Below are 27,821 nucleotides of genomic sequence, written 5' to 3' on the forward strand. Positions count from 1 at the left end.
TATGGAGCTGGACTGCATGATTGATGCAGTAATTTTTCTTTACATTTCATTATTTTCTATTAGAGTATCTCCTCCATCCATCTATACGAGGGGAAGGATGGATAGCATGTACGCACACCTGTTTCTCATGTAATGCCTATTCCTTAGAACACTTAAATATGAAAGGATAATGATTCCTCCTATGCTTTCCACTAGTCCCTTTTGGAGGCCTAACACCTGTGACATCTCTATCCTCAGGTAGTTAAGTGGTTTATAGAAGTCATGTCTTTCACTCCTTTTACATAACTAAATTACATTGATAATTCTTGGGTCATTGAACCAGCCAGTTAGGTACTAGGGATGTTTTCCCAACTAAGGATAAGTCTCATATTAAAGGTTGAAGGTTTGTATTATATCATCTTCTCTTTCCATTGACTGACTGAATCCATAGGGGATTGGTTTTTCATAATGTGTATTATTAAGTAAAACTGCCTGCCTTAACCACCCCTCAAGGCCTAGGTCAAAGGTCAATTGAAGGTAGCGTTATCAGTCGGGCCGGTGGGACTTACCCGCCACCCGACAGCCACCTGTGTTCACCTCACTAAAAGCTTAATTGTTGTTCCAGCTTTTCTGAAGTCACTCCTATTAAAGATATCAGGTTTGTATGGTTAGGGAAAATACAAATTTATTAAAGAATTTGTATATATCTAGGTTTTCCCTTAGTTTGACAAATCTTTTTAAAGTTTGTAAGCAAGAGGTCATGGAAGAAGTAATGGATTTTTCCCCTGATCGTCATGATCCTTGTTCTGTTGGTATGGGCAAAAATTGAAACTTGATAGAATGTCAACTTTCAAGTGCATGGCATGGTTGAGTGAAATCTGATCTTTGGAAAAAATTCAAGGAGTAAATTAATTTTCTAAAGGGAATATTTTTTTTTTTTCTAAACAGAGGAGACTTACATGACTTTTCATTGTATGACTTGCCCGACTCAATTTCTTACTTGTAGACATTTTGGCATCTTGTTAAATTGATGACGGTTCAACAACTTTTGAGGTTCCTGTAAACATCCATCAAGTTTTATTTTATTTAGCTTTCCATTATTTTGAAACGTTGCTTACACTTTCATTACTTCCCATTATTACTATCTTTTATTTTATTAATTATAGAGGTTGCCACTAAGTCTGGCAATGTTCTTCCAACCCTGTTATCATGTGCACCACACTAATACACTAATAAGTATACTTGGTCTGTGAGTTGACAGTTAAATATTTCAGCTAAAGCCTTATATTTTTAATGCTCTGAGGATTAGATTACTAATTTAGATACAAATTATGTAATGTATCCAAATAAAATATTAAGGGACCATATACCTAAGTTTTAGTGATCTTGTACATGATTATGATAGCTGGAGAACTTTGAACTTTTTCCACTCATTTTGTGAATAGGATTAAATGCCTTACCAGATGCATTCATATTACTGCTAATCGATATCTATATGTGATCCTGATGCAATTAAGGAATGAGAAATTTTAAATTTTAGCAAGAGACAGGGAGCTTCCCCATTTAGGGGCTTTTACCTACTCTTGCAACTACCATTTAGACTGTAATTAAGTATTTATTCTACCTTTTCAATTGGATGTTGAGTCCTTAGTAAAAGTAAATGGTTGTGTATGAATTAAACTGATTTAAAGTAAATATTTTGTTAAGCACAGTACAGTGATTAAAGTGCTTTTGAAGTGTGGTAAAGCAGAGACAACAGTCATGTAATCTAATGTCTGTTTCAGGTCTATTGTAGTTATCAAGTTTTGTATATGAACAGAATTCTTTCGTTCCCACAGGGTAGCTCTTTCAGTAAAATACTTTATTTATTAGAAATATTTTGTAGGAACTTGATAGATATGATTATAATTAGTATTGTTAGGATTTACAAGTATCCACATAGACCTTGCAACATTTCTCCTGATATCTTTATATGAATACAGTATGCACAAGAAAATACAAAGACATACCAATATTATTTTTATGTGGCCATATATAGTTATTCTAATATAATAAATATAGAAAATGGGTTAAGTTATGCAAGTGATTACATTTACAATTTATTGAAACCACAAGATAAAATTCTCAGAATGCATGCTGTATGTTACTTGCAAAACAGTTTTCTTCGCAGAGTTTTACTAATAAATGCCTAGAATAGTAATACTATATTGAAAGTTATGTATAGGCCCATTTTATTCTCAGTTAGATAAAATATTAAGTGTATATTTCTATCATCAAGATTCTTGTATGAAATGACATCTTTATACAGTATAGTAACATCCCGCCGTACATCAGTAATTGGTTCGAATAAGCCTTACGTCAGTTGATTTTCTCCATATAAAGGGACCTGTACGTTTCCTGTACACATACTGAACATGGAAAAGTACTTACAAGCTGCTATCACTTTATAAAAACCAGATGCCTACATTAATAAGTTCCATATGAAGTACAGTCCTGTATTGTACAGCACTTCATCGTTATTGTATGACATAGAGACTGACGTAAGGTTGAGTAAAACGGCATATCGGGTATTTAATTTCTTATTTGATACCTAAGGATAAGCAACATAAAGTTGGAACTAACATATGTCAAACTGTCTTAAAAAGACATGTTATTCTATTCAAGACATGACTCTTTGGAAGACTAGAGAATTGAATTTTAGAAATGATGTGGTGTTCATTTTAATGTTTACTTGAATGAGATGGAGCCACATTTATGACAGAAAGAAATTGGTCTTCATTGATAAACCTCTTAAATTAGTTCATATTGATAATTTTTACACTTTTAATGCTCTTATGAAAAATGCTTCAATATTTGATGTGGTTAAAATAGATAGTCAATTTTCTATCATGAATGAAAGAATAAACAAATTTCTGAAATATTAAAGTATGTAAGTCTTGGAATCGGAGCTCGCAGGCTCATCATGTCACACAGCACTATGGGTGCCAGGTCTTTCTTAAGATTCTCAAACCAACCCTGCATTGTCTTGAATGTTTCTTTTTCTTTGTCTGCTGATGTACTGACTCCTTTTTCCCAAGGTCAGCATACAGTTCTTTTGCTTTTTCATAATGTTTTCAACAGTCGTACCTCCTGCTAACTGCTTTTCATTAACCCAAATAAGCAGCAAATTTTTAAGGTTATCAAGAACATGTGGCCGTTGTTTCGTCAATGTCAGCACCCCTTTTGCAACATCAGTTACTTTGATTTCTTCTTTTTCTTAAGAATTGTACAAATTGGGGATGTTGTATAATCGTAAATTTTTGCCTGTTCTGCCACACATACTATGTTCAAGCTTCTTGATGATGTGTTTTTTTTTACCCCAACAATAATCATCTCGATACCATTTTTCATAATCATCTTGAGGGCCATTGTTGAAAATCTATATGGTTAACTTTACGATGAACAATAGTGATCGCAATTCGACAAAGAACAGTCATAACTCTGTCAAAAACAGTTCCGAAGCTGGTGGCACAATACTGCATGATGCTGCTCGGAATATGAAAAAAATTGAGGTCTAAGCAAAACAGAATAGCGTAAAAATCATGTGAACACAATGTGGATGATGTATGGGTACCTCCCGACTGCTTTCTGCGCATTGCGTGCTAGTCTTATTAGTAATTGTCTCCACAAAAGATATGCATACAGACCAAAATATTTGCTTGCAGACTGATGCATTGCTCGTAATCCAATTTCATTTGTATCCTCATAGCTTGAGTTGCTCATATCTCGATTTGATAGTTTTCAAAGTTGCTCGTAAACCATGGTACCACTGTATTTGTTATCTCTTTGTGCAATTTGTTTCCCTTTTAGCTAACCCTTTTGAATTTCATTTAGGTGTCATTACAATACCTTTACTCATTTATATAATCACCAAACAGAATGAATGGATCATACTAATAATTGCTTGAGTAGCCTAGCCATGTTTCCGCATAAATGGTAAAAGCAATGGTTTTTACAAGGAATAGTACATTGTGGCCCCTATTCTTTAGGAAGGTAGCCAAGATGAGTAATTTTGACATTGAACAGTTATCACATATAATTTAGTGAAACAGTCTTTGCATACTTTAAATACTGAAATGTTTTATTGAATATTCATAATTTAGTTGAATATTTTGGCTACTAAAGATTGATAGAAGCAGGAAAATATAATCATGACTGATTCTGTAGTTTCTACAATATCTCACTAGTTTCCAAGCATTACTTAAATTCCTGTCCAATACTACATACATACATATACCAAGGCACTTCCCCCAATTTTGGGGGGTAGCCGACATCAACAAATGAAACAAAAACAAAAAAGGGGACCTCTACTCTCTACGTTCCTCCCAGCCTGACAAGGGACTCAACCGAGTTCAGCTGGTACTGCTAGGGTGCCACAGCCCACCCTCCCCGTTATCCACCACAATACTATTATAAATAAATACCTGTAGTTAAATTGCAATAGGCAATATTACATTGTAAACTAATAAGAATAAGGCAGGTCTAAATTAGTTTATAGAGTTGGATAGTTTAAAAAGTGGGGCTGATGGTTTGGTAAGGGTAAAGTTATTTTATAACTGAAAGCTTTTGGTTAATTATTCATCTTGATAGAAAGCACCAAGATGAAGAAAACTGCCATTCTGTAAAGTTTTCATACATTTTCTCTTTTAAGTAAAATACATTACTTAAAAAGTTTATAAGAAATGTATTTGCATATTAAGAAGTACTTAACCAATTCAGAAATTTCAAAATTAATATGAATAAGATAGAAAGAGCACTTTAAACTTTCTAATGTGTTGTAGGTTTGAGTGTCTTTTGTTCAGGGAGGATCTTTGTTTATGAAACCTTTGTGAATTGCCAATAACTATAAGTTGAAATTTAATAGCAAAATCCGTGTATAACCGGACTTAATACATTGCAATTAGTACTTACCAAGAATTCATTGCAGGAAGAAGTAAATTTTTTTACTGCAGTTGTTAAAAGAAATAACTGAAATTAAGAGGTTGCGCTGATTATTCATACTCAAAGTAATTTTTTGTCGCCAGGCAGTTTATTCTGTTGGCAAACATCAATTTTCTATGCACATCTTACTCAGTAAGACCATTTATTTTCATTATTTTATTTAAATGTTTAGCTTGCATGTAACAGACAATACAGTATTTAGTAACAAAGCATTACTTTATAAAGCCTTCTTTTGTAGTCAAGTTGGAGCAGTAGAGTCCTGAATCCTAAATGATTTGTTAGTATGAGCCAGTTTGGTTGGTTGGTGAACTACTCTCTATATTGGGTCGTATCTCTTATCACTTAGCTACTGTATATTATTGTTAGGTAAACTATTTTTCCTTGAATTTTGCTATCATGTGACTGATTTTCCTTTTTAAGTTTACGATGAAGTTGGGTTTTTATCTTTTAACTGAAATTAATATAAGATTTTATAGCTAAATTTTGTCCAAAGTACTTCTATGAGTATTTTTCTCATACCAGTGAATAATTGCTCTGTCTAAAACTAATCCACTATAGTATGTGACAGTCATTATGGAATAATAAACATAACAATCAGAAATTAAAACGTATTAAACCAACTTAAATTTTTTCCAAAAAGAACATGTATTTGAAAAAACTACATTCAAATGGGTCTCTGTCTGACCTTTGGGTATTTGGTAAATAAGACCTTTATGTGTATACTGCGTTGCTCACATCGGAGCGCATTTTGTTGCGTTACCTTTAATGATTTAGTCAGTAGCAGAAATGTCTCGATGGTAAATGTTAGTCTAATATTGTGGCGGAATAGGATGTTATTGATTCTTTCATGTCATCTTTAAAGGCAGTCAACTGATGCTGAATAGCTTCCACAGTGCTTGGTTTTATAGCACAAACTCCATGGTTCCGTCTTATCCTCCCTACCTAATCAGTTGCAGTTCTACCTTTCTGCAAATATAGACTGTGGAGGTAGACATAATGAGAAACAATGCTTCACTGTAGGGTTGTATTTTACTCCCTGTAGTGGAGTAGTACCATCAATGCAGTCACACCAAAAATTAGTTATTTAAAACAGGTCTTTACAGTTGTATCCTCTTTTCAGCTACCTTGTTTACTGCTGTTTCCACTTCCACTTTTTTGCTATCTTCTTTACCCCTTCCTTTCCAACCTCTTTTACACTTTTGCAACGTGCAGTCATAATGTTTTCCACCCAGTTGCCCCTCAGCATAGAATAATCTCCCCATCCCAGATCCCAGTTAACTTGACCAAATTCTATAAATCTAATCTAGCTTCTCAGGGGATTATTGCTAATTATCAGTTTAGGATTCAGTAATTTGTGTGCTCCTCCTTAACCAGCTAAGTAAGACTTTTATAAGGTAAAGGTTTGTATCTATGAAACATAATGAATATCAATTTCTTTGGTTATTTACATTGTTATTACATATGCAGTAATTTTATTGCATACAGTTTAGTTAACTTAGTGAATTCAACATTAAATGCAAACTTAATGAAGTTCTTTGTTAAACTATGCAAAGCTGTATAAAATATAAACATATTTTAATTTCTCGAGAATATTGTGTCACATGATTAAGATTATACCTGTTAACAAAACATCTTTATTGCTCTCTTGTTTTTTTTGTTGTTGAATGTTTATTTCCATTTGTTAAAGACCTAGTAGAGGTACAATATCAACAGCATTGTGTCATTTCCAGATGGAAAGATACAAAGCTGGTCCACAAACAATTTTTATTTAGTAGTCATTGTTTTGATAGTACTGTAATATACTGTGAAAATTTTTATAATTTTCAGGAAATCTGGACACAGCAAGGGAGCTCCTTAATACAGCCATTGCAAAGTATCCTACTTTATTAAAAGCCCGGTGAGTTGTTGAGCACAATTTTTAACTTATCATACATTAATTCTCATTGAACTTTGCGACCTTCTTTTATTTTTTACTCTATATATGTCTGAAGATTATCTGATTGGAAGCCAATCAGTCTTAACCCTTTTACCCCCGGGCTCTTGGGAAATTTCCAACCCTTAACCCCCAGGGGGTTATTTTTTTCCCAGCACATTTTGCAGTATATTTTTTTTAAATTGCTCTAACGGCCATTATTTTTGTCATAGAGAGGTCAGGTTGGTCTCATTCTCTTGGAAAATGCCTGAATTTTTTCAAAAAATTATAAAAAATATGAAAAAAAAAATTTTTATAGCATTTTTTTTTGCAAGGACGTACCGGTACGTCCATGGGGGTAAAGGGATGGGTTTTGTGAAACGTACCAGTACGTCCTTTGTGGGTAAAAGGGTTAACTTGTGTATAGAAGTGCCTTTCCCTACTGAAGAGTAACATAGGTAGGTTTTCTAAAAGTATATCAACTTATTCTGTAAGCATCACAACGTTCTCTTCCAGCATTAACAAGAAATATTCTTTGAAAAGTGCACATTTCTTTTGATCACATCATCACTGGTGTTTATTATAAATATGCCAAATATACTGGTACATTTCAAGATATGTAACAGCTGATTGCACCACACAAACTGCTGTGCAGTACTGGTTTGTTGGGTTGTATTTACACTGCCTACAGGAGTTACTTGGTATGTTCTGTTTTTTATTTACAGTATTTTTATATAAACAATATGAATGCTCTTCTACTGATAGTTGTAAGGTTTGTAAATTAAAATAAAAAGGTTTTTGTTTAGAAGTATCATTTGAAGCAAAATTCTCTTTATCCATTCGACAAAGCTCGTTGTTTAAGCTTTTGTTGTATGATTTGCAGTCTGAATTGCTTTTCGTTGAGAAGCAGTATTATTTGAAGCAGAAAGCTCTTTATGCAGTCCACAAAGCTCAGTGTTTAAGTTTTTGTTGTACAGTTTGCATGCCAAATCTGGTGTTTTGACTTTGGCTTTGTTGTCTGTGTTATAAATTAAATACCAAAGTACGAACTGACAATTATTTTTTGGCATATCAAAATATGGTACAAAATATTTCATTATCAGTAGTGCTTGTTTGTGATGTTTGGTGAAATTTCATTCAATTGCTATCACAGTCACATGTAAGATTGTTGGAAACTTCCGAACATGTTCAGGCATATGATCATGTCTTATTGTTTACATTTGGTTAAAGAGTGGGGGGAATTTATTTCTATGAATTTCCCCTGATGTACAAAATGCTTCTTTTCTAGAAGCTCGGTTTTATGGACACACACCCCAAAATGGAAAAGAGTTCCATTTTCTTTCCTTTCAATAGGCTCATGCCTCTAGCAAAATAAGGAGAGACTTGCATTTAATAGTGAGAAGCAAATCTAGGAAGTGTCGGGAAATCTTTCCCTTTACAGTCTGTCGCATCGGTGTGACACACCCTGTCCTCCAGATTGTTAGTTTTTATTGGTTTTTAAGATGTATTCTGGAGTTTTTGACAACTACTATGTAGATATTTTGAGGGGAACTGTTTCTGGCCAATCATGATTGTACAGTATTCTCTTTGTGTCTTGTGTCAGAAACAGTATTGTATTTTGAATAACCATTGTGAGGAGTGCAAAGGGCCTGACTTACGGGTTATATAACGCTTATGGAGCGTGATTGACGACCTCTGACTTAGAATTTTGTAAATTCATTTTACTGCATTTTTTGGTTAGGAGAATGTCTACACAGAAGTTCCTCAACTTACAAACCTAATAGGTTCCAGGAAGCTGTTTGTATGCTGGTATACTGAGTGCTTTTCTATTTAATTCAAGGTAGAAGTTGTTCCCCCTTCCTCCTGACAATGTGGAGGAGGATTGATATGAAAGTAAACCCATCACTATTTTAGCTTTACATTCTGAAGGTATATCCTAGTAAGGATATAGGTTCCTCTATATTGATGTTCTGCCTAATGGCAGAAAACTTACCTATCTCCTAAACACTCTTAGGTCAATAGATATAGATAGGAGTTAGCAGGATTGCACCTCTGGGATTTATCGACAGCCAGTTTGGTCATAGGAACTTCCTTTCACCGAAGGATAAGTCTCCTATTAAAGGATAAATGTTTTTATTTGTGGAAGAACGAATCACAAATTTAAAAAATAATTTGTATTTTTCCTAACCATACAAGCTGAGTCCTTTAACTTAAATTCCTACCTCATCCACCCCACAATTCCTAGGCGAAGGTCAAAGTGGCTACTCACCGAGTCAGCAGGGGTTCGGGGCTTTCCTACAACTTGCCGGGAACTACCGACATCTCGATACAGTATAAGTTTTAATAGCCGAGTTTCCAGCTTTGATGAAATCATACTCCTTTTGAAGAGCTTAGATTTGTTTAGTTAAGAAAAACACATTATTTTTTAAGATTTGTGATATAGTTTCTAACAAGCATGCATTTATTCACAGTTTTTCTATTTCTGTTTGAGATTGTGAATTGACGTTTCTAGAATTAATCATAACTGTGATTTTGGCTCGGTATGATTGATGTGTGCATGAATATGTTCATATCGGAAAAATTTAATGTTTTTAGATTTTCAAAAGTAAGTTTTAAGATTTTCCGTAGTCAATTTTTTTATGCTATATTTATTTGGTACAGTTACCGGTAATCATCACATTACTTTGTTCATATTACAGAATGCAACTTATTGAATTGGAACGTCGCGCAGGATGCTATGAACGTGTTGAAGAACTTTATGGAGACGCCTCACGTGCACTCACTTTGCCACGACAGCGATCTTGGCTGGCTATTAAGTATGCACGCTTTCTTTTCAAGGTAAGAATCAGATAAGTAGCTGAACATCAATTCCCTCATTACATAAAATAACTTTATAAATAGATATCCTTTTGATAAATTACTAGGCTTTTTTTAATTTGTTTTGCAATAGTTACTCTCAATACAATATTGTTGGTCTATCTAGGCCTTTATATGTTCCATCACAACCCCTTTAATCATATATGTGCCTTATAGTCCTGTGCATCCTTAAGTTCAATAGTTTACCAGACATATGACGACTTCCTGTTTATGTTCCCTTTGGATCCTTAGATATAATAAATAAACTAATTTTCTCACTTTGTGTAAGCTTTGAAATATCTTTTTCTTTTTGGCCCATTTGTGTGTTTTGGTATATACAGTAATACTCCTCTTTATATCAGTTTGATAAACCTTGAATTGGTCTTAACGTTGAAAAATTACGGTGAAAAATAGCAAAAAGATTCTTATATTTTTTTATGAATTAAATACAGTTGTATATATTTTCTTTCATGTGAACTGGATGATTATTAAATTTTCTGTTTATACCTCATAAATACTAATGTTTTCATAGTGAATGTATCTGCATTCACTATAAGAATATTAGTAGTACATGATGAATAAACAAATGTTATGATTTAATTACCCTGCATATAGGAAAAAAACATGGGCTATGTCTAGCAACTTTATGTCTATTCTTCTCAAAGGCATACATTATACAGTAGTTTCTATTGTGTAACTTTACTTCATCCAAAGTACAGTACTGCTGGCTTCATTAATTTGTAAAGTCAAACAACTATTTTGTGAATGGTTGCTAACAGTAAAAGCTTAACGCATATTTTGTGACTGGTAAAGCAAAATTAATGGTGAGCTAATAATATAGCTCATTTAACCTCTAATCCTTGTTTGGAGGCTGGAAAACAGTCTTAGACCTCTCAGCCTTGAACTAGATTGTTCTCCAAACTCCTTTCAAGCTAGAGACTGCAGCCATGGCTAGGCAGGCAGTCAGAAGGGGGGGACTTCATGATCACATTGGATCTGGTGGTTGCAGACTTGCAGGTCCCAATTCCTCTTTCCTCGAGGAAGTACCATAGATTCGTATCTCACGGAAAGGTGTAACAGTTCTGATTGCTGTGTTTCGGACTGTCCTCAGCTCCTCAGGTGTTCACCAAGGTGTTCACTCTGGTCCCGGCTTGGGCTCATCCGAGCGGCATCAGTCTTGGGTGGTCATGGTGGATTAGGTGGAGATTCTTCCCTGCTACCAAGCCATAGTTTTTGATCTTTGCAGTAATCTTGGGATTGTGGTAAATTTAAAGAAGTCCTCCCTAGAGCCCACGCAGAACCTGGTATACCTGGGTATGAGAATAAACACAGAAATAGGGAAAGTCTTTCCATCCTGGGAGAGTCAAAAGACTCTGCGAAGTAACGTCCAAGGTTTTGGCTTATCCGTTAACACAAGCTCACCTGTGGCAACTACTGCTGAGACACCTGGCTTCATTATAATGCCTGGTCCTCAACAGATATCTTTGTATAGTCACATAGTGGCAACCGAAGACCTTTTGGTCTCAAAACAGGGATCCTCTTGGCACTTGCATTCTGGTGGGATCATAGTAAAAGGAAGATCTGACTTGGTGGGTCTTAGACTTGAAGACTCCTGAATTGATGCTCTTCACGGATGCATAGGTGAGGCCTCAACTGTTGCATCAAGTAGCCTCTGGGTTATGGTCTAAGTTACACCACCAATGCCACATAAACCTGGAGTTGAGGGCAACCTTCCTGGCTCTCCAACATTTTCAACGGCTCCTTTCAGGCCACTCTGTTGTGTTGATAAACGACAACACAGCCTTAGTGGCAAATCTAAAAAAACAGGGAGGTACTATTTTATGGCAACTTTGCCAGCTATCCATCGAAATACTGTACTATACTGCGATGGACAGTGGACAACTCGATATCCTTGTCAGCCAAGTTCATCCTTGACAAAAAGAACGTGGCAGTCAAAGTGAGCAGACAGACCTATTTGCAACGTCCCTGAATCGGAAGCTTTCAGTGTACTGCTCTCCAGTACCGTATCCACAGGCAGTCTTCCAAGACGCCTTTCAACATCTGAGATCACTTGAACGTTTGTGTTTTGCCTGCTGAGGAGACTCCTTAACAGGGTAAAATTGTCGACCAACCTGTCAAATACGTTGATAGCACCAATGTTGCACCATACAGAATGGTTTCCGGATCTTCTCCTACTTCTGACAGAAGTACCGAGGGATCTTCCCTTTCTACCCGACCTCCTAGATTTACCACACACCCAGATTTACCATCAGGCTCCACAATTGCTACATCTTTATACCTGGATGCTTTCCAACACCTCTGGATACCTCCGGAAGTCCTCAACCTCAGTCTGCCAGGCTAAGTGGGCACTTTTCTGTGGTAGGTACCACTCTACCCGTAGTCGCTGAGTTTTTATTATACCTTTGGGAGGAAAAACTCTGCTCTGTCTCAGCTGTGAAAGGCTGCCACTCAGCCATGAGCCAGGTTCTTAGGCTGAAAGGGTTAGGGATTTTCTCATTGTTGGAGTTGACTTTGCTCATACATAGTTTTGAACAAGCATGTCCTCAGTTGGAAGTGAGACCTCCTCCTTGGAACTTTGTAAAAGTTCTGTGTTCCCTGAAAGGAGCACCATACGAGCCTTTACGTCAGGATTCCGACCTTGAATGAAGGATGCAAAGTGTTGGGGGCAGTGAAGGGAGTGGTAAAGAATAGAGGGTTGGGCAGAAAGTGATTGTACTTACTGTGATGTATGGATCGGAGTTGTGGGGAATGAAAGTGACGTAGAGACAGAGGAAAGAAGCCATTGAAAAATTACATTGCAGTAGTTAAAAATCAACTTATGACGGGACTCTTGGAACGAATTGATAGCGTAGAGTGGAGTATTACTGTAGACTGTAGTTATTTCACTGCTTATCAATATTCATTCTCCATTTTGATTAATTGTTTTTATTGTTGTTTTGGCTTTATTATTAGGAAGGGATAAAACGGAGAAATTTGCAAATACTGTAATGGACACTGCAGTTGCTGGGTTAATCTGGTTCCCCCATTTTTTCATGCCTTACTCTTGTATTTGGCTATTCTCATCAATCTTAGAATTTAGATACTTTCAATATTTTGTCATTTGGTCATTGTTGATTTGAGTTTTGTTTATGGTAATTAGATTATTTTCTTCATTTGTTATTTAATAGTGTATTCTTGTCCAATGTTATTCACTGAATTGTATTGAATGAAAGCTGCCAATTAATTTTTCCAATCCAGGAAAGCAAGCTACTATAAGACTGGGTTAAAGTGGAGTCTCTCCAGTATCGGATGGAATAAGAAAAGTCTTGATCCATTTCCTACCTTTATTCCATGTAGCAAACGTTACTTGAGGAATTTGCCTTGATAAATGGCTAGTAGTTTGGCTTCTTGTATATGTTCAAGTATGGTATTAATCCTAGGCTTTTTATCAAACTGTTTTAATGCCATAGTTTTGAGAGAAGCTATTTCTAGGACCCCTAGATCACCTCTGGGATTTGTGTCCAGTTCATTATATAAATAATTAGAAAAAAAAACTCTAAAGAACCACATTCTTAACCCTGTATTCTTAGTGGTATTTGCTTTCATCTTTTCAAGTTAGTCATCTTTCATTCAAGGATTTGTGGGAATGTTGACTTATGTCACATATGTCACATTCAAATCTAAGATGTCTAAAGTCCCCTTATCCTTTATATCCTTTTGGCTTTAGACAATTGATTTTATGGAAATATTTCTGAAACAGTCATATAAGGTAGAGGTCAGAGTTCACAAAATTAAACTTAATCATCTTCCTGTCTTTTAAAAGTAAAACAAAAGATAATTTCTTATCAGTGTGTTTTGTCGAGGTCACCAAGTACTTTTATGGAGTATGTTTTAACTTTGGGAATATAACACAAATTATTTTATATGTTTTCTGTTGATCCTTTATTGTAAGTAGACCAAATCATTTTAACCTCCCAAAAAGAAGAGATTACATCTGACTTAATCTTCCTCCTCTTTTTAATCATCTCAATCTTGATCATCATCACATAATTTAGTCTACTGGGTATTTGTTTCTATGTTGCTTAAGTAATTGTGATGATATATAAGCTTCATAGTTAACAATATTTATACTTGGTATAACCTGAAACCTTATAGAAATTTCAGTACCATTTTTTTTTAATGTTCCAACTTTAGAGAACTTCTGGACTAATAGACACTTTATTTTGCTGACAAAAAGGCTCTAAAGTCCTGGTTAAGAGGGTTTTTATTCTTCTAGAGTGTATCTGAGAATGGAGCTTACACACAGCATATTTAGACTACTGTATTGTAGTGTGATGGTTTTGAACCAAGAAAAAACAATTCCATTTTTAATATTTCGGTTTTATAATTAAACTTATTTTACTAGCCTATGAAGTGTGTATAACTTATTAAAAATTCCTACAGGTGATGATGGAAGCTGATAGAGCTTTAGCAATCCTACGCAAGGCTTTAAAGAAAGACCGAGGATATGTACATTTATACCACCATGTCTTTGATATATGCTACCAGAGGCAACCTCTTGATTGTCGGGGAGTATTGGCATCAGTTCTGTTGGCCTTAACATCAAAGGAACTTCCAGTAGAGGACAAATACTGGTTTGCCTATAAAAGAGTACAATTTTTAAGAGAACATGGTGACATTCTTACGTAAGTTACTTTAGCATGTTTTGGTCTTTTGTTTGAATAAATCCGTACTATTTAAACTTTAAGATACCATTTAATTTGAATAAATCCGTACTATTTAAACTTTAAGATACCATTTAATTCATTATCTACATATTTAGAATCAAATGTTCTGATGCAATTTTAATTGAAATTCCTTTCTTAGATAATGGTTTACATTCGTACTCCGGAACGCAGATACATAACAATTATATGTAATATGCTGTCTTTTGTTCCATGATGTGCATAGGTTGAAGGCTGCTATAAAAGAACAAGAGGATCTTAGAGAACAAGCAGGGTTGAATATTGTTAAGGATACTAAAACATGTACGAAAAAATCTAAGGGAGACAAGAAAGAAGAAGAAAAGAAACCAGATAACGAAGAAAAAAGTGGTATGTATTGCATGCTTCATGGGAGTATACTTTATATTATTTTGCTCTTTAGGTAAAATACAATTTTTATTATTTTATTAGTATGTATCTTGATGCTATATTTCTGTAAAAGTTGTCAATCCTCTTGACAAACAGGATTTAAAACATTTAAGAGGCAGTATTGAGATATTCAACTATGGGGGTAAGTGAGTAGAACTTGTAAAAGAAAAAAAGCAGTAGGACTATGGGCAACCTGAAACCCCAAACCATACTGGAGAAAGGTCATAGATAAATACTGTACCTGCCACATGTGAAATTTGTTTCATCTGTCAACTCCTAGGGGGAATCAGGTATAACTACATTGATTATGGTAAAGTCTGTTTTTGCCAGTGTATTTCTTATGGTCTGTCTGTACTTTTTATCATTTTTATCAACAGGAGTCTCCCCTGTAATGAAGACTAAGGCTATATTATTTACGTATAATGTTTATCACAAAAAGTCTGTTAAGGTTTTTTTTGGATAAAATATCCCTGCTGTATTAAAGATTTCAGAACATAATTTCCCTGCTGTATTGAGGATTTCAGAAGAAATCTCTTCTGGTTTTGTTGAGGATTTCACAATGAAAGTTCTTACTTTTTGAGCACTCTCTTAAAATCATTATCAACAGAAATTCTGTATTATCTAGGTTATACATCACTTTGTCACAAAACCAGTTATATTTTTTGCAAATTGCATCAAGACTTCATTATCAGTATCTAGGAATATTGTTTGCCCAAGAGATTCTTTTGTGGAAAACAGACAATTATTGATATACAGTATTATTAATTTGGTCAAATCAAAATGAAGATCTAAGTAAGCCTATAAGCTAAAAGAATAATTGATAACAATAAATATCTGTGAATGTATAGTGTCCCTAAACACTGAAAACAGTGTTTAGTGCTATATGACTCTGGGACAAACCAACACGATGTTAATTTTGTAATATAAAGTTTAGGTTGATAGAAATGAGAAATGTATAACACAGAATTCAAAATCAATAGGTCTACAATTTAATGGGGATATCTCAGAAATCATTTCCTAATAGTTCTCCAAATGCTTCCTAATGATATTTGGAATAATGAAAAAGGAATACTGTAACACCCATCCATATACCAAGGCACTTCCCCCAATTTTGGGGGGTAGCCGACATCAACAAAGAAACAAAACAAAAAGGGGACTACTCTCTATGTTCCTCCAGCCTAACCAGGGACTCAGCCGAGTTCAGCTGGTACTGCTAGGGTGCCACAGCCCAACCTCCCACAATTCCACCACAGATGAAGCTTCATAATGCTGAATCCCCTACTGCTGCTACCTCCGCGGTCATCTAAGGCACCGGAGGAAGCAGCAGGGCCTACCGGAACTGCGTCACAATCGCTCGCCATTCATTCTTATTTCTAGCACGCTCTCTTGCCTCTCTCACATCTATCCCCCTATCACCCAGAGCTTTCTTCACACCATCCATCCACCCAAACCTTGGCCTTCCTCTTGTACTTCTCCCATCAACTCTTGCATTCATCACCTTTAGCAGACAGCCATTTTCCATTCTCTCAACATGGCCAAACCACCTCAACACATTCATATCCACTCTAGCCGCTAACTCATTTCTTACACCCGTTCTCACCCTCACCACTTCGTTCCTAACCCTATCTACTCGAGATACACCAGCCATACTCCTTAGACACTTCATCTCAAACACATTCAATTTCTGTCTCTCCATCACTTTCATTCCCCACAACTCCGATCCATACATCACAGTTGGTACAATCACTTTCTCATATAGAACTCTCTTTACATTCATGCCCAACCCTCTATTTTTTACTACTCCCTTTACTGTCCCCAACACTTTGCATCCTTCATTCACTCTCTGACGTACATCTGCTTCCACTCCACCATTTGCTGCAACAACAGACCCCAAGTACTTAAACTGATCCACCTCCTCAAGTAACTCTCCATTCAACATGACATTCAACCTTGCACCACCTTCCCTTCTCGTACATCTCATAACCTTACTCTTACCCACATTAACTCTCAACTGTAACACAACTTCGTTAAAACAATTTAGAAGGCCACAGCCACAGCATCAGTCACTATAGGCTGTAGAGGCCAGTAGTCTTGATAAGATAGTCAGAATTTCTCAAGATAATGTCCATCCAACATCAAACAGATACATTATTGAACTGTTCTTAATATTCTTACCCAAGAAACTTTTCTGCAAAATTTAAGAGATGTACAGTAGGCTTACTCGTAATATTTAGGGCCTTAATCTACAAAATTTGGATCCAAAATTGCTGAGTTCCTGAGAACAAAACTTTCAACAAGAAAATACAGCACCTTTTGGAAAGGTGAATTAACATTCTAATCTCACCTAGTTAATTAGGGGCACTACTTGCTGTGTTCGTAGTTTGTTCAAAATATACTGATTGTCTCTTATTAATAAGGACCATTATTCCCAGATGAAATACTTACAACCATTTCTGATACGGGGATGTGAACAAGGAAATTGTAACCAAGTCTGTGGCAGGATGTATCAAAACAAACCCCATACCCTTGAATCGCTACTACTGATGAATGTCCGTGCAAAACAAAATTTTTCTGTTATGTAATCACAAACCCGACTTGGAAAGAAGGGACTTTTAAACAAACCATATTCCTTAAAAATAAGTTAAAAAACCACCTCATTCAATATAAAAATTCAACAACACTATAAAGCATACTCACAGCCAAAACAAAAACCAAGAGATCATGACATCAGGGGCATTGCAATGTCCCTGGCATTAAAAAAGAACTACTCTGTGACACAGGTACTGCAAGCAGGCGTGTTGAAGCATCAAACTACCTTCACCGCCCACTACCTGCAAGACATGACCCACAGAAGCATGGAAACGTTTTCCATTTGTCCTGTTGTGACTGCACAACAAGTGGTTTAAATACCACAGGCTCCTTGATGAACAAGTTGCAGAGGGTTGAGAGCTAAGGTTACCCAGGATTAGTCTAGGGTAAATGAGTAAGTATGACTGGCTCCTTTCTGTCCTTCACCTTCCTCTCTCTTGGGGAGTCGGCACCAGGGTCCTCAGCAAAGCTGGCCTTACCTCTCTGCAGGTAAAACCATTTCCCTTGTATAACTTATTATAGAAATATTACTTGTTGTGTCCCTAATACCTCTTGCTAGGAAGGATTAGGTTAAGTCTATGGTACATTCAAATGTTCCTATAACTTGGAGAACTCTTTCCTAAGCCAGTCACATTACCATTATCACAAGCACACAGCGTCCAGAGGCCGCTAGTCGTGCAGAGCACGAAATTTTAGGAAGATGTAAGAGTCCTTACCAGTTACTCTCAAGATTGTACGGAGGAAACCACGGGGTTAAGTCATCCCTATGAATAGCAAAGGTTTGTACAGTATACAGTAGAGTAACGGATTAAATAAAAAATTTGGAAGTAATTTGTATTTTTCCTACCTGTACAAACCTGAAGCTATTTGTACGGATTGACCTACCTGCATCTGTCCCCCAAGAAGACCTGCCTGCAAGCAAAATAGATGCTCAGCCCAGGTGTGTGAGTGAGCGAGGTAACCGGCTACTCTCCTCCCCTCCTGCTAACTAGCGGGTTTGGTGATTATCCCTCGTTAAAAGTCTTATGGCTCGTCTTTCAGTTTTACCGAAAGTAATATTCCTAAAAATAGCTCCAGGTTTGTACATGGGAAAAATACAAATTGCTTCCAAATTTGTCATTTCAAGTTGAATCCTTCAACCTAATCATGTATGTATAATTTTCCTACTACATATGTCGAAATATCTTAAATTCATATAGCAATTTTTTTGTATATAATTGTATATTGCTTGCTGATGGGCTCAAGGGCAGAGATCAGATTATAATTCAGAACTAGATAGGGCAATAGATCCGTCTTGCAGGGTGAAAGTGTTTAGCACTAATGGAGAACTTAAATTATCAGCCTTTCTTTTTATTTGGGATAACAATTTATAGATCTTACCCAAATCGAATAATGAAATTTGAGATGTATGAGCCGTTTTGGAAACAGTCATTCCTGACAACTTAGAATAACACTCAACAAATGTTACCTTGAGGAATTTATTTTGATATATTTCAGAAATAAGATGTAGATATGCATTTGTTCAGAGACTTGTTTTGGTAACTGAGGGACTAATCTCTGCATGTACCTTGTAAGAGAAAAACATTATGATGTATATTTGACTTTCCTTTGGGGCCACAACGTTGTTCATGACTTACCTTCTTTCTAGTAACACCGTAGAAAAATATAATTAACTGCTATTTTCTCAAGCCTTTATATTTCAGAATGTGGCTGTTTATTTTTAACTTGAGTTTCATTGAATTTTCTACAAATATTTCAAATTAATTTCATATATTTTCATTTTCATAAAGACGAAAAAGTCAAGATAGAAAGTACGGCAGCAGAATCTTCAGCTACTACGGAAGTTACAGCAACACCTCCGGATACATTCACAGTGCCTAATTCAGTGCCTCCACCAAATCAGCTATTCCCAGTACCTTACTTTTCAGCTGATGGTATGTTTATTATTTTGATGGTGATATATATATATATATATATATGTATGTATGTATATATGTATGATGATTTTGTTTATATTATTTTGACAGTTTTACAATTTTAAATATTTAACTTAGCCGGTGAATATATAATAGCTGCAACTCTGTTGCTCGACAGACACACACAATAAAAACTCGCCAGCGATCGCTATACAGGTTGCGGGTGTGCCCACCAGCGCCAACTGTCGGCCAGATACCACTCTCGATGTAAACAAAGACTCAATTTCTTCTCTGTCGACGTGTCGACAAGACGTACTTTTACTCGCTGTAGAACCTGGAGTTTTTCCCATCATATTTGGTGAAGTACTTTAATTTGGTTTGAGCTTTCGCAGTGCAGGTGTTTTATCTTCATCTTAAATCTTGAACTCGTTTTTGGATAGATTTAATTTTTTGATGACAAAGAGAGTATGGACTTTCTTTGACTTTTAAATGGCCGACCCTTCCCTTAGACGGAAGTGTGTTTAGGCTTTTAGCAATTATCTTATCACGTTATAAATTAATTATAGATTTTCCTCTATATATTTTATATCTCACCGCCTTTATTAGGCCTCTTCGATTAACTTTCCATTTATAATAAACATAAAAATAAATTTTAATGATTTGTTTATATGCGACCTTCCTGAGAGTAGGCGGTCCTAACTTGGAAACTGAAGTTAAACAACGTTGAGCCCTTTCAATCGTAAATAGCTTTTAAAGAGCTAATGATTTAAAACTTTTTAAATTAATATTTTTTTTTAATAGATATTTTATGAAAGATTTTCTTTGAATAGTTTTCGTACTGTTTCAAAGATGAACTAACGTTTAGTTTATTTATGCTACGCAGTTTGCGCTCTATCGTTACGATAGAGAGAGAGAGAGTATCACGGTTTCACTTTGCAGATAGAGTACAGTAAATCGATTCTGACGTTTTGTTCATTCTTCTTTCAAAGCTTAAATGTTTTAAATTATATTTTAAAGGAACTTTTTAATTGAAAAACCTTTCAGTTTTTTTTTCCTTTGGTCAAATAACATATTTTTTTGACGAAACGTAAGTGGGCTCTTCTCTTAGGTGCGTAATCAAGAGAGAGAGAGAGAGAGATATAGACGGAGGGAGAGAGAGGGGAGAAAACGTTCCGTTCAAGCGGGTAACGTTGTTCTCGAGTTACTCTCGTCCCTAGTCTCTGTACGGGGAGAAAGGATAAAACTTTTTTAGTTTTTTATTCTCGTCCCCAGGCAATGTACGGTGAGAGATTGAAAACGTAGTTTTGAATGAACTAGTGTTTAGTCTCTTCTCCAGCCACTGAATTTTTTATCTTAAAATATGTTTACTGTTTTTTGCTGGTATTAATGTGCTTGCATTATACGACTGATTTCGCTATTACTACCTTTTGATGAGGTTAGAATTGCGTGCTTCAGGTAGAAATCAGTAAAAGTTTCGATTTCAGTGAAATAAGTGCTAAACAGAAAATCGTAGTGATAAAGTGATATTGCGCAGTGTTATCAGTGTTGCGACCGAGGGTTCGTCTGTTCGTGCCTGTCGTTCTCCTAGTCCGGGACCTCTTGCAAGCTCCCAAGCCCAGGGGAGAGGTAATGTCGTACGACTTATGGGTTCGAGAGGCCTTGATCAGCGAACAGATGTTCCCTCTATGGTATCGGGTGTATCTTAACAAGATCACCCCTACCATAAGGCGAGAGAGACGTTTTTCTCCTCGTCATCCGAAGGCTTTTCGCATAAGAAACCTGAAACAAGGTTTCGAGGCCCTTAAGCGAAAGTCAGTCCTTTCAGGACAGGTCCAGCGTCCTGGTTGTAGCCATTAGGACAGCTCTGACCCTATGCAGTCATCGGAAGACTGCTCGCCGCCTAACAAAAGCGTAACACAGACTCCGAGAGTCTTTTTGTTGGCAAGGTTTTGCGGTCACAGACGTTACCCTCGTCTCTTACCGCAACCTTTTCCGTTGATCCTAAATGGGTTGTACGGCAAGACATGCAGAATAAGCTTGCCTCCCTTATGGAAGTTTATTCTGCCGATTAGTCCGTTGAGCCTAGCCGTTTATCTCATCGAGATCCTGGCTTTCAGCCAACCTAACGTTCCTTTGTGCGTCCTGTTGACGTTGGCGTAGCTAAGTCACGTCAGTCAGGTTGTTTAGAACCACACTCGATGCGGTCTCGTGTGGATTTTCAGCCACATTTGGACGTTAGGCCACTTGCTGATGCTCCTGTTGACGTTCAGGACGTTCGCTAACAATCGGAGTTGACTTGTTTTGACGCTGTGCGTCAACCTCCGCATTCTAGAGTTGTTTTGACTGCTCAGTCTAGGCGGTCAAAGCAGTCTCGAGTGGACGCTGTGCGTCCTCACGCACCTGTTGTTGTTGACAGTTCACAGACTGTCAAGCAGTTACATGACGTTGCGTCCTGGTCTCTCGCACCTGTTGTTGTTGACAGTTCACAGACTGTCAAGCAGTTACATGACGTTGCGTCCTGGTCCGCTACTAATGCACCAGTGCGTGTGGACTCTGCTTGTAAAGCATTGCCACCACGGTAGGTCTCTCCCTTGCCTGAGACTCAGCTATTATCGGACAAGGTTCCTTTAGATGAGGAAGTTGCTGTTCCCCCTCCTACTGATATTCCCTTGAGGACTCTGTCAGACGGAGAGGAGCCTAAAGCTGCTTAGCCCTCTATGGACTTTAAATAAATCATGCTGATTTTTAAGGATCTTTGTCCGGATCTTTTTGTAACTGCTGCTCCTTGTTCGCCTAAACGTCAGAGCTTACACTAGGCCTAGCTACTTCGAAGCCGTTGTTTTATAAGCTAGTGCTCTCTCGCTCTCCTAGAGAGCTTTACATTTGCTAGGCGACTGGTTTATCACCAGGAGGAGTTTGGGGGATACAGCCTTTGCTTTCCCTTCTTTTAAACTGGCTTATAGAGCGAGAGTCTGATATGACACGAGAGAAGTTCTCGGCTTGGGAGTTCCTGCCTCTGCCCAGATAGACTTCTCAAATCTCGTAGACTCTCCCTGGCGCCTGGCCAGGAGACGCTCCAAGATTTTACAGGTCAACTTCACAGCTGTTTTCGAGCCTTTGAAGTTTTGCTGTACAATTATGTCATGCATAAACAAGGCTTTCAGGGATGGCTCCAATGATCTGACAGCCACGTTCTCTGCAGGGACAAGTCCCTCAGGGATGGCTCCATGATTTGGCAGCCATGTTCACTGCAGGAGTACGTAAGAGGCAAGTGCGCTCAATGTATTCATTGTCAAGACAAACTTCACGATGAAATCTACCAGGCTGTCTTGACAGCATTTATGGAAGGCGACTGGATGGTCTCTCTCGACCTTCAGGAGGCATACTTCCACATTCCTATACACCCGGATTCCCAACCGTTTCTGAGGTTTGTTTACAGGAATGTGGGGTACCAGTTTCGAGCTATCGGAGATCAGAGCCTCCCTGTACTTGGACGACTGGCTTCTCAGAGCCTCTTCCAGTCATCGCTGTCTGAAGGATCTCAATTGGACTCTAGATCTGACCAAGGAATTGGGAATCCTAGTCAATTTGGAAAAGTCACAGCTGGTCCCATCCCAAACTATTCTGTATTTAGGGATGGAGATTCACAGTCAAGTTTTTCGGGCTTTTCCGTCGGCCCCCAGAATAGATCAAGCCCTGCTCTCCATCCAGAAGATGCTGAAGAAAGAACGCTGCTCAGTCAGGCTGTGGATGAGTCTTGTAGGGACGCTGTCATCCCTGGAGCAATTTGTCTCGCTAGGAAGGCTACACCTCCGTCCTCTTCAATTCCATCTGGCTTTTCACTGGAAAAAGGACAAGACGCTAGAGGCGGTCTCGATCCCGATTTCCGAAAAGATAAAGTCTTGTCTGACTTGGTGGAAGGACAATATCAGCCTACGAGAGGGTCTTCCCCTGGCAGTTCAGATACCCAACCACGTTCTCTTCTCGGATGCATCGGACTTGGGCTGGGGCTGGACGGTCGGGAATGCTCAGGTCTGTGGAACTCGAGTCAGAGGAGCATGCATATCAACAGCAAGGAGCTTTTGGCGGTTCATCTGGCCTTGATAAGCTTCGAGAATCTCCTTCGAGGCAAGGTGGTGGAGGTAAACTCGGACAACACCACGGCCTTGGCGTACATTTCCTAACAGGGAGGTACCCACTCACTGACTTTGTACGAGATCGCAAGGGACCTGCTCATCTGGTCAAAAGATCGAGGCATCTCCCTAGTAACGAGGTTCATCCAGGGCGACTTGAACGTCCTAGCAGATTGTCTCAGTCGGAAAGGTCAAGTAATTCCAACCGAATGGACCCTCCACAAGGATGTGTGCAAGAGACTTTGGACGACTTGGGGTCAACCCACCATAGATCTCTTTGCAACCTCGCTGACCAAGAGGCTTCCAATCTATTGCTCTCCAGTCCCGGACCCAGCAGCAATACATATAGATGCCTTCCTCCTAGATTGGTCACATCTAGATCTTTACGCATTCCCACCATTCAAGATTGTCAACAAGGTACTGCAGAAATTCGCCTCTCACGAAGGGACAAGGTTGACGTTAGTTGCTCCCCTCTGGCCCGCGAGAGAATGGTTCACCGAGGTACTTCGATGGCTAGTAGACGTTCCCAGAAGTCTTCCTCTAAGAGTAGACCTTCTACGTCAACCACACGTAAGGAAGGTACACCAAAGCCTCCACGCTCTTCGTCTGACTGCCTTCAGACTATCGAAAGACTCTCGAGAGCTAGAGGCTTTTCGAAGGAGGCAGCCAGTGCGATTGCTAGAGCAAGGAGAGCGTCTACCATTAGAGTCTACCAATCGAAGTGGGAAGTCTTCCGAGACTGGTGCAAGTCAGTTTCCGTATCCTCGACCAGTACCTCTGTAGCCCAAATAGCTGATTTTCTCTTATACCTGAGAAAAGTACGATCTCTTTCAGCTCCTACTATCAAGGGCTACAGAAGCATGTTGGCCTCGGTCTTCCGGCATAGAGGCTTAGATCTTTCCAACAATAAAGATCTGCAAGACCTCCTTAAGTCTTTCGAGACCTCTAAGGAGCGTCGTTTGGCTACTCCTGGGTGGAATTTAGACGTGGTCCTAAGATTCCTCATGTCAGACAGGTTTGAGCCTTTACAGTCAGCCTCCCTGAAAGATTTAACTCTTAAGACTCTTTTCCTGGTATGCTTAGCCTCGGCTAAAAGAGTCAGTGAGCTTCATGCCTTCAGCAAGAACATCGGGTTTTCGTCAAAAAAAGCTACTTGTTCTCTGCAACTTGGTTTCCTAGCCAAAAATGAGCTACCTTCTCGTCCTTGGCCTAAATCTTTCGATATTCCTAGCTTATCGGAGATCGTAGGCAATGAACTAGAAAGAGTCTTATGCCCTGTTAGAGCTCTTAAGTTCTACTTAGCTCGTACTAAACCTTTACGAGGCCAATCTGAAACGTTATGGTGTTCGGTTAAGAAACCATCCCTGCCTATGTCAAAGAATGCTTTGTCATATTTTATCAGATTGTTAATACGAGAAGCTCATTCACACTTGAGTGAGGAAGACCGATCTTTGCTTAAGGTTAAGACGCACGAGGTTAGAGCTGTAGCAACTTCCGTGGCCTTTAAGCAAAATAGATCTCTGCAAAGTATCATGGACGCAACCTATTGGAGAAGCAAGTCAGTGTTCGCGTCATTTTACTTGAAAGATGTCCAGTCTCTTTACGAGAACTGCTACACACTGGGACCATTCGTAGCAGCGAGTGCAGTAGTGGGTGAGGGCTCAACCACTACAATTCCCTAATTCCATACCCTTTTAATCTGTCTCTTGAAATGTTTTAATGTTGTTTTTATGGGTTGTCCGGAAGGCTAAGAAGCCTTTCGCATCCTGGTTGATTTGGCGGGTGGTCAAAGTTATTTCTTGAGAGCGCCCAGATTAGGGGTTTGATGAGGTCCTGTTGTATGGGTTGCAGCCCTTGATACTTCAGCTCCTGGGGGTCTGTCAGCATCCTAAGAGGATCGCTGGGCTCCGTAAGGAAGACGTACTTACAAGGCAGAGTAATCGTCTAAGTCGACTTCCTTACCAGGTACCTATTTATTTTGGTTTTGTTATATTGATAACTGCCAAAATGAAATAAAAAACTCTTAGCTTATACGATGTAAACATATTTAACTCTGGTCTCTACCCACCTCCTTGGGTGTGAATCAGCTATTATATATTCACCGGCTAAGTTAAATATTTAAAAATGATATTTTAATTATAAAATAAATTTTTGAATATACTTACCCGGTGAATATATAAATTAAACGACCCTCCCTTCCTCCCCAATAGAGACGCAGTGGGATGAGAAGAAATTGAGTCTTTGTTTACATCGAGAGTGGTATCTGGCCGACAGTTGGCGCTGGTGGGCACACCCGCAACCTGTATAGCGATCGCTGGCGAGTTTTTATTGTATGTGTCTGTCGAGCAACAGAGTTGCAGCTATTATATATTCACCGGGTAAGTATATTCAAAAATTTATTTTATAATTAAAATATCATTTTTATCACTAGCCATTCAACTTTGTGGAAAAAAATAGTAAAATAACATTCAGGAGCTGACAAAAGTTGTCAGACCTCAAGGTTAAGTCTACTCTTTGGAGGTAAATGAGTAGAACCGGAGTACAACCAGCCAACCTTGAGAAATATACCATTTAGTGTGCATTTTATCATTTTTTGGGGGGAAATATTTGCTATTTTTCAAACTGGAAAAAAAAATTACTAATAAAAACCCCAAGTATGAGTGACTTACAATGTCATTTTTATATGACAAGAAGCAAGTATAAAACTCCTTTTTTCCAAGTCAGGAATATTATTGCTCCATTTACTTTTCTATTATTGTCATTATAATGAAATAACTTTTCAATTTTTAATTTCCTTTCAGCATTCGTATTTGCATTATCTTAATTAGTCTTGATCTTTGATACGCTTATTATTCTGTTTGAGTGTTATGAAATACTTATTCTTTCTACATTTTTCCCCATCACACAAAGGAGGATTGGAAAGGGTCATGTTGAAACCAAAAAGGTTAAGATTTATTGGAAGAAAATAGATATTTTCTAAGGTGGGAAGGAGGATGGTCCACTCTTATTACTTGGTATTTTTGATTCTCTTATTAATGATATCCACAATTATAGAACTGCTTTTCTATAGAAATTAAATTATTTCAATATTGATGGATAACTGTTCATAAAATCTTCATTTCTGTTTTGGACATATCAGCCTTTTAAAGAAAACTAATTAGGTTGTTATCATCAGTATTGATTATAAAGAACCGTCACATAAGAAATATGAATGATAAAGACCGATAGAGGTTAATCAATAAATTTTTGAAGTTTTGGCAAACTCCTGTTTCAATTAAAGAAAATGGAAGAATTTAATACTGCAGGTGTTCATATGTTGGGTAAACCATCTGGCTAGAAATGTAATATCTATTATTACAAAGAAGGTTACTCATTAAAGGATTATCTTTTTGGTTACAGTAGCAACGGCTACCATATATGTGACTTAAATTTAAAGAGAAAATATATAATTAGTCTAGTCTCATCCTTAGATCACTGAAAAGGATAGGTAGTAAGTGTCTGAGACAAATTTTTTTCTTCTAATTTTCAAATATTAGGTCAGTTGCAATTGTCTACGGTAGTTTTCGTTGACGGATCCATCTGTAACCTTTTTGTTTACCTTTAAAAGTTGAAAACCCCTGACTCAATGATGATCTAGTTTTTCCAATATTGTATATAACAAATTTATTTAAGAATAATTTTACTAGGGGACCTAATTTTTTTATTTTAATATTTAAAGTACAGTATGCATTAACTGAAAATTTGCACTCTGTTGGTGTGATATGTCATCACTTTTCAAATACTGTACACTGCAGTAGTATCTTACATTACGGGTAACTAAATACGAGCAGTTAGGGATACTGTATAGTAATCCCTTGGCTTTCATGGGGTTCCATTTCAGGCACCCCCACGATAGTTGAAAAACCACAAAGTAGGTAGAGAAATTGTTTTATTTGTTTTTCTATTATCTTTTAAATTTTTCCTAGTTTTATATGTTCTTAATAAATTTAAGCTTTTATAAACACTGCTAGGGAGTATAAACCTGTTATACACTCTTAAAACACTTTTGAGCCCAAGCCTACTTTGACTGTAAGCACATTTTTATGCATACTTGATGAAAAAAAAAAAAATTGAACACTCATTAACATATGTACTACTCAGCCAGGCAACTCTGTTGAGCAATTATATGCCCATTTACAGCGGCCAAAAAGTAAAGCTGTGTATTCCTACACTATATAAATGCTAGGTTTTTACAATAGGAAAAGAAATTGGTGCAAACTGATATATGGCGATAAAAATTTTAACGAGGTGTAAATAAACGCCTGGCTGTTAACCAGTGGTTGTG

At 37.4% G+C, this 27,821-nt stretch overlaps 1 protein-coding gene across 2 annotated transcripts in view; it reads left to right on the forward strand.

Moving 5' to 3' along the window:
* The window catches only part of LOC137634903 (uncharacterized), a 160,400-nt gene that overhangs the window by 82,291 nt on the left and 50,288 nt on the right, over positions 1 to 27,821 (forward strand). For both annotated transcript variants that reach the window (XM_068367451.1, XM_068367449.1), the window contains exons 10-14: positions 6,787 to 6,856; positions 9,571 to 9,709; positions 14,171 to 14,412; positions 14,678 to 14,820; positions 19,239 to 19,382. In XM_068367451.1, the coding sequence (XP_068223552.1) occupies positions 6,787 to 6,856; positions 9,571 to 9,709; positions 14,171 to 14,412; positions 14,678 to 14,820; positions 19,239 to 19,382 (738 nt within the window). The remainder of the gene's footprint in view (positions 1 to 6,786; positions 6,857 to 9,570; positions 9,710 to 14,170; positions 14,413 to 14,677; positions 14,821 to 19,238; positions 19,383 to 27,821) is intronic.

The sequence above is a fragment of the Palaemon carinicauda genome, chromosome 45 (genome assembly GCF_036898095.1).
Source record: "Palaemon carinicauda isolate YSFRI2023 chromosome 45, ASM3689809v2, whole genome shotgun sequence".
Lineage (NCBI taxonomy): Eukaryota > Metazoa > Arthropoda > Malacostraca > Decapoda > Palaemonidae > Palaemon > Palaemon carinicauda.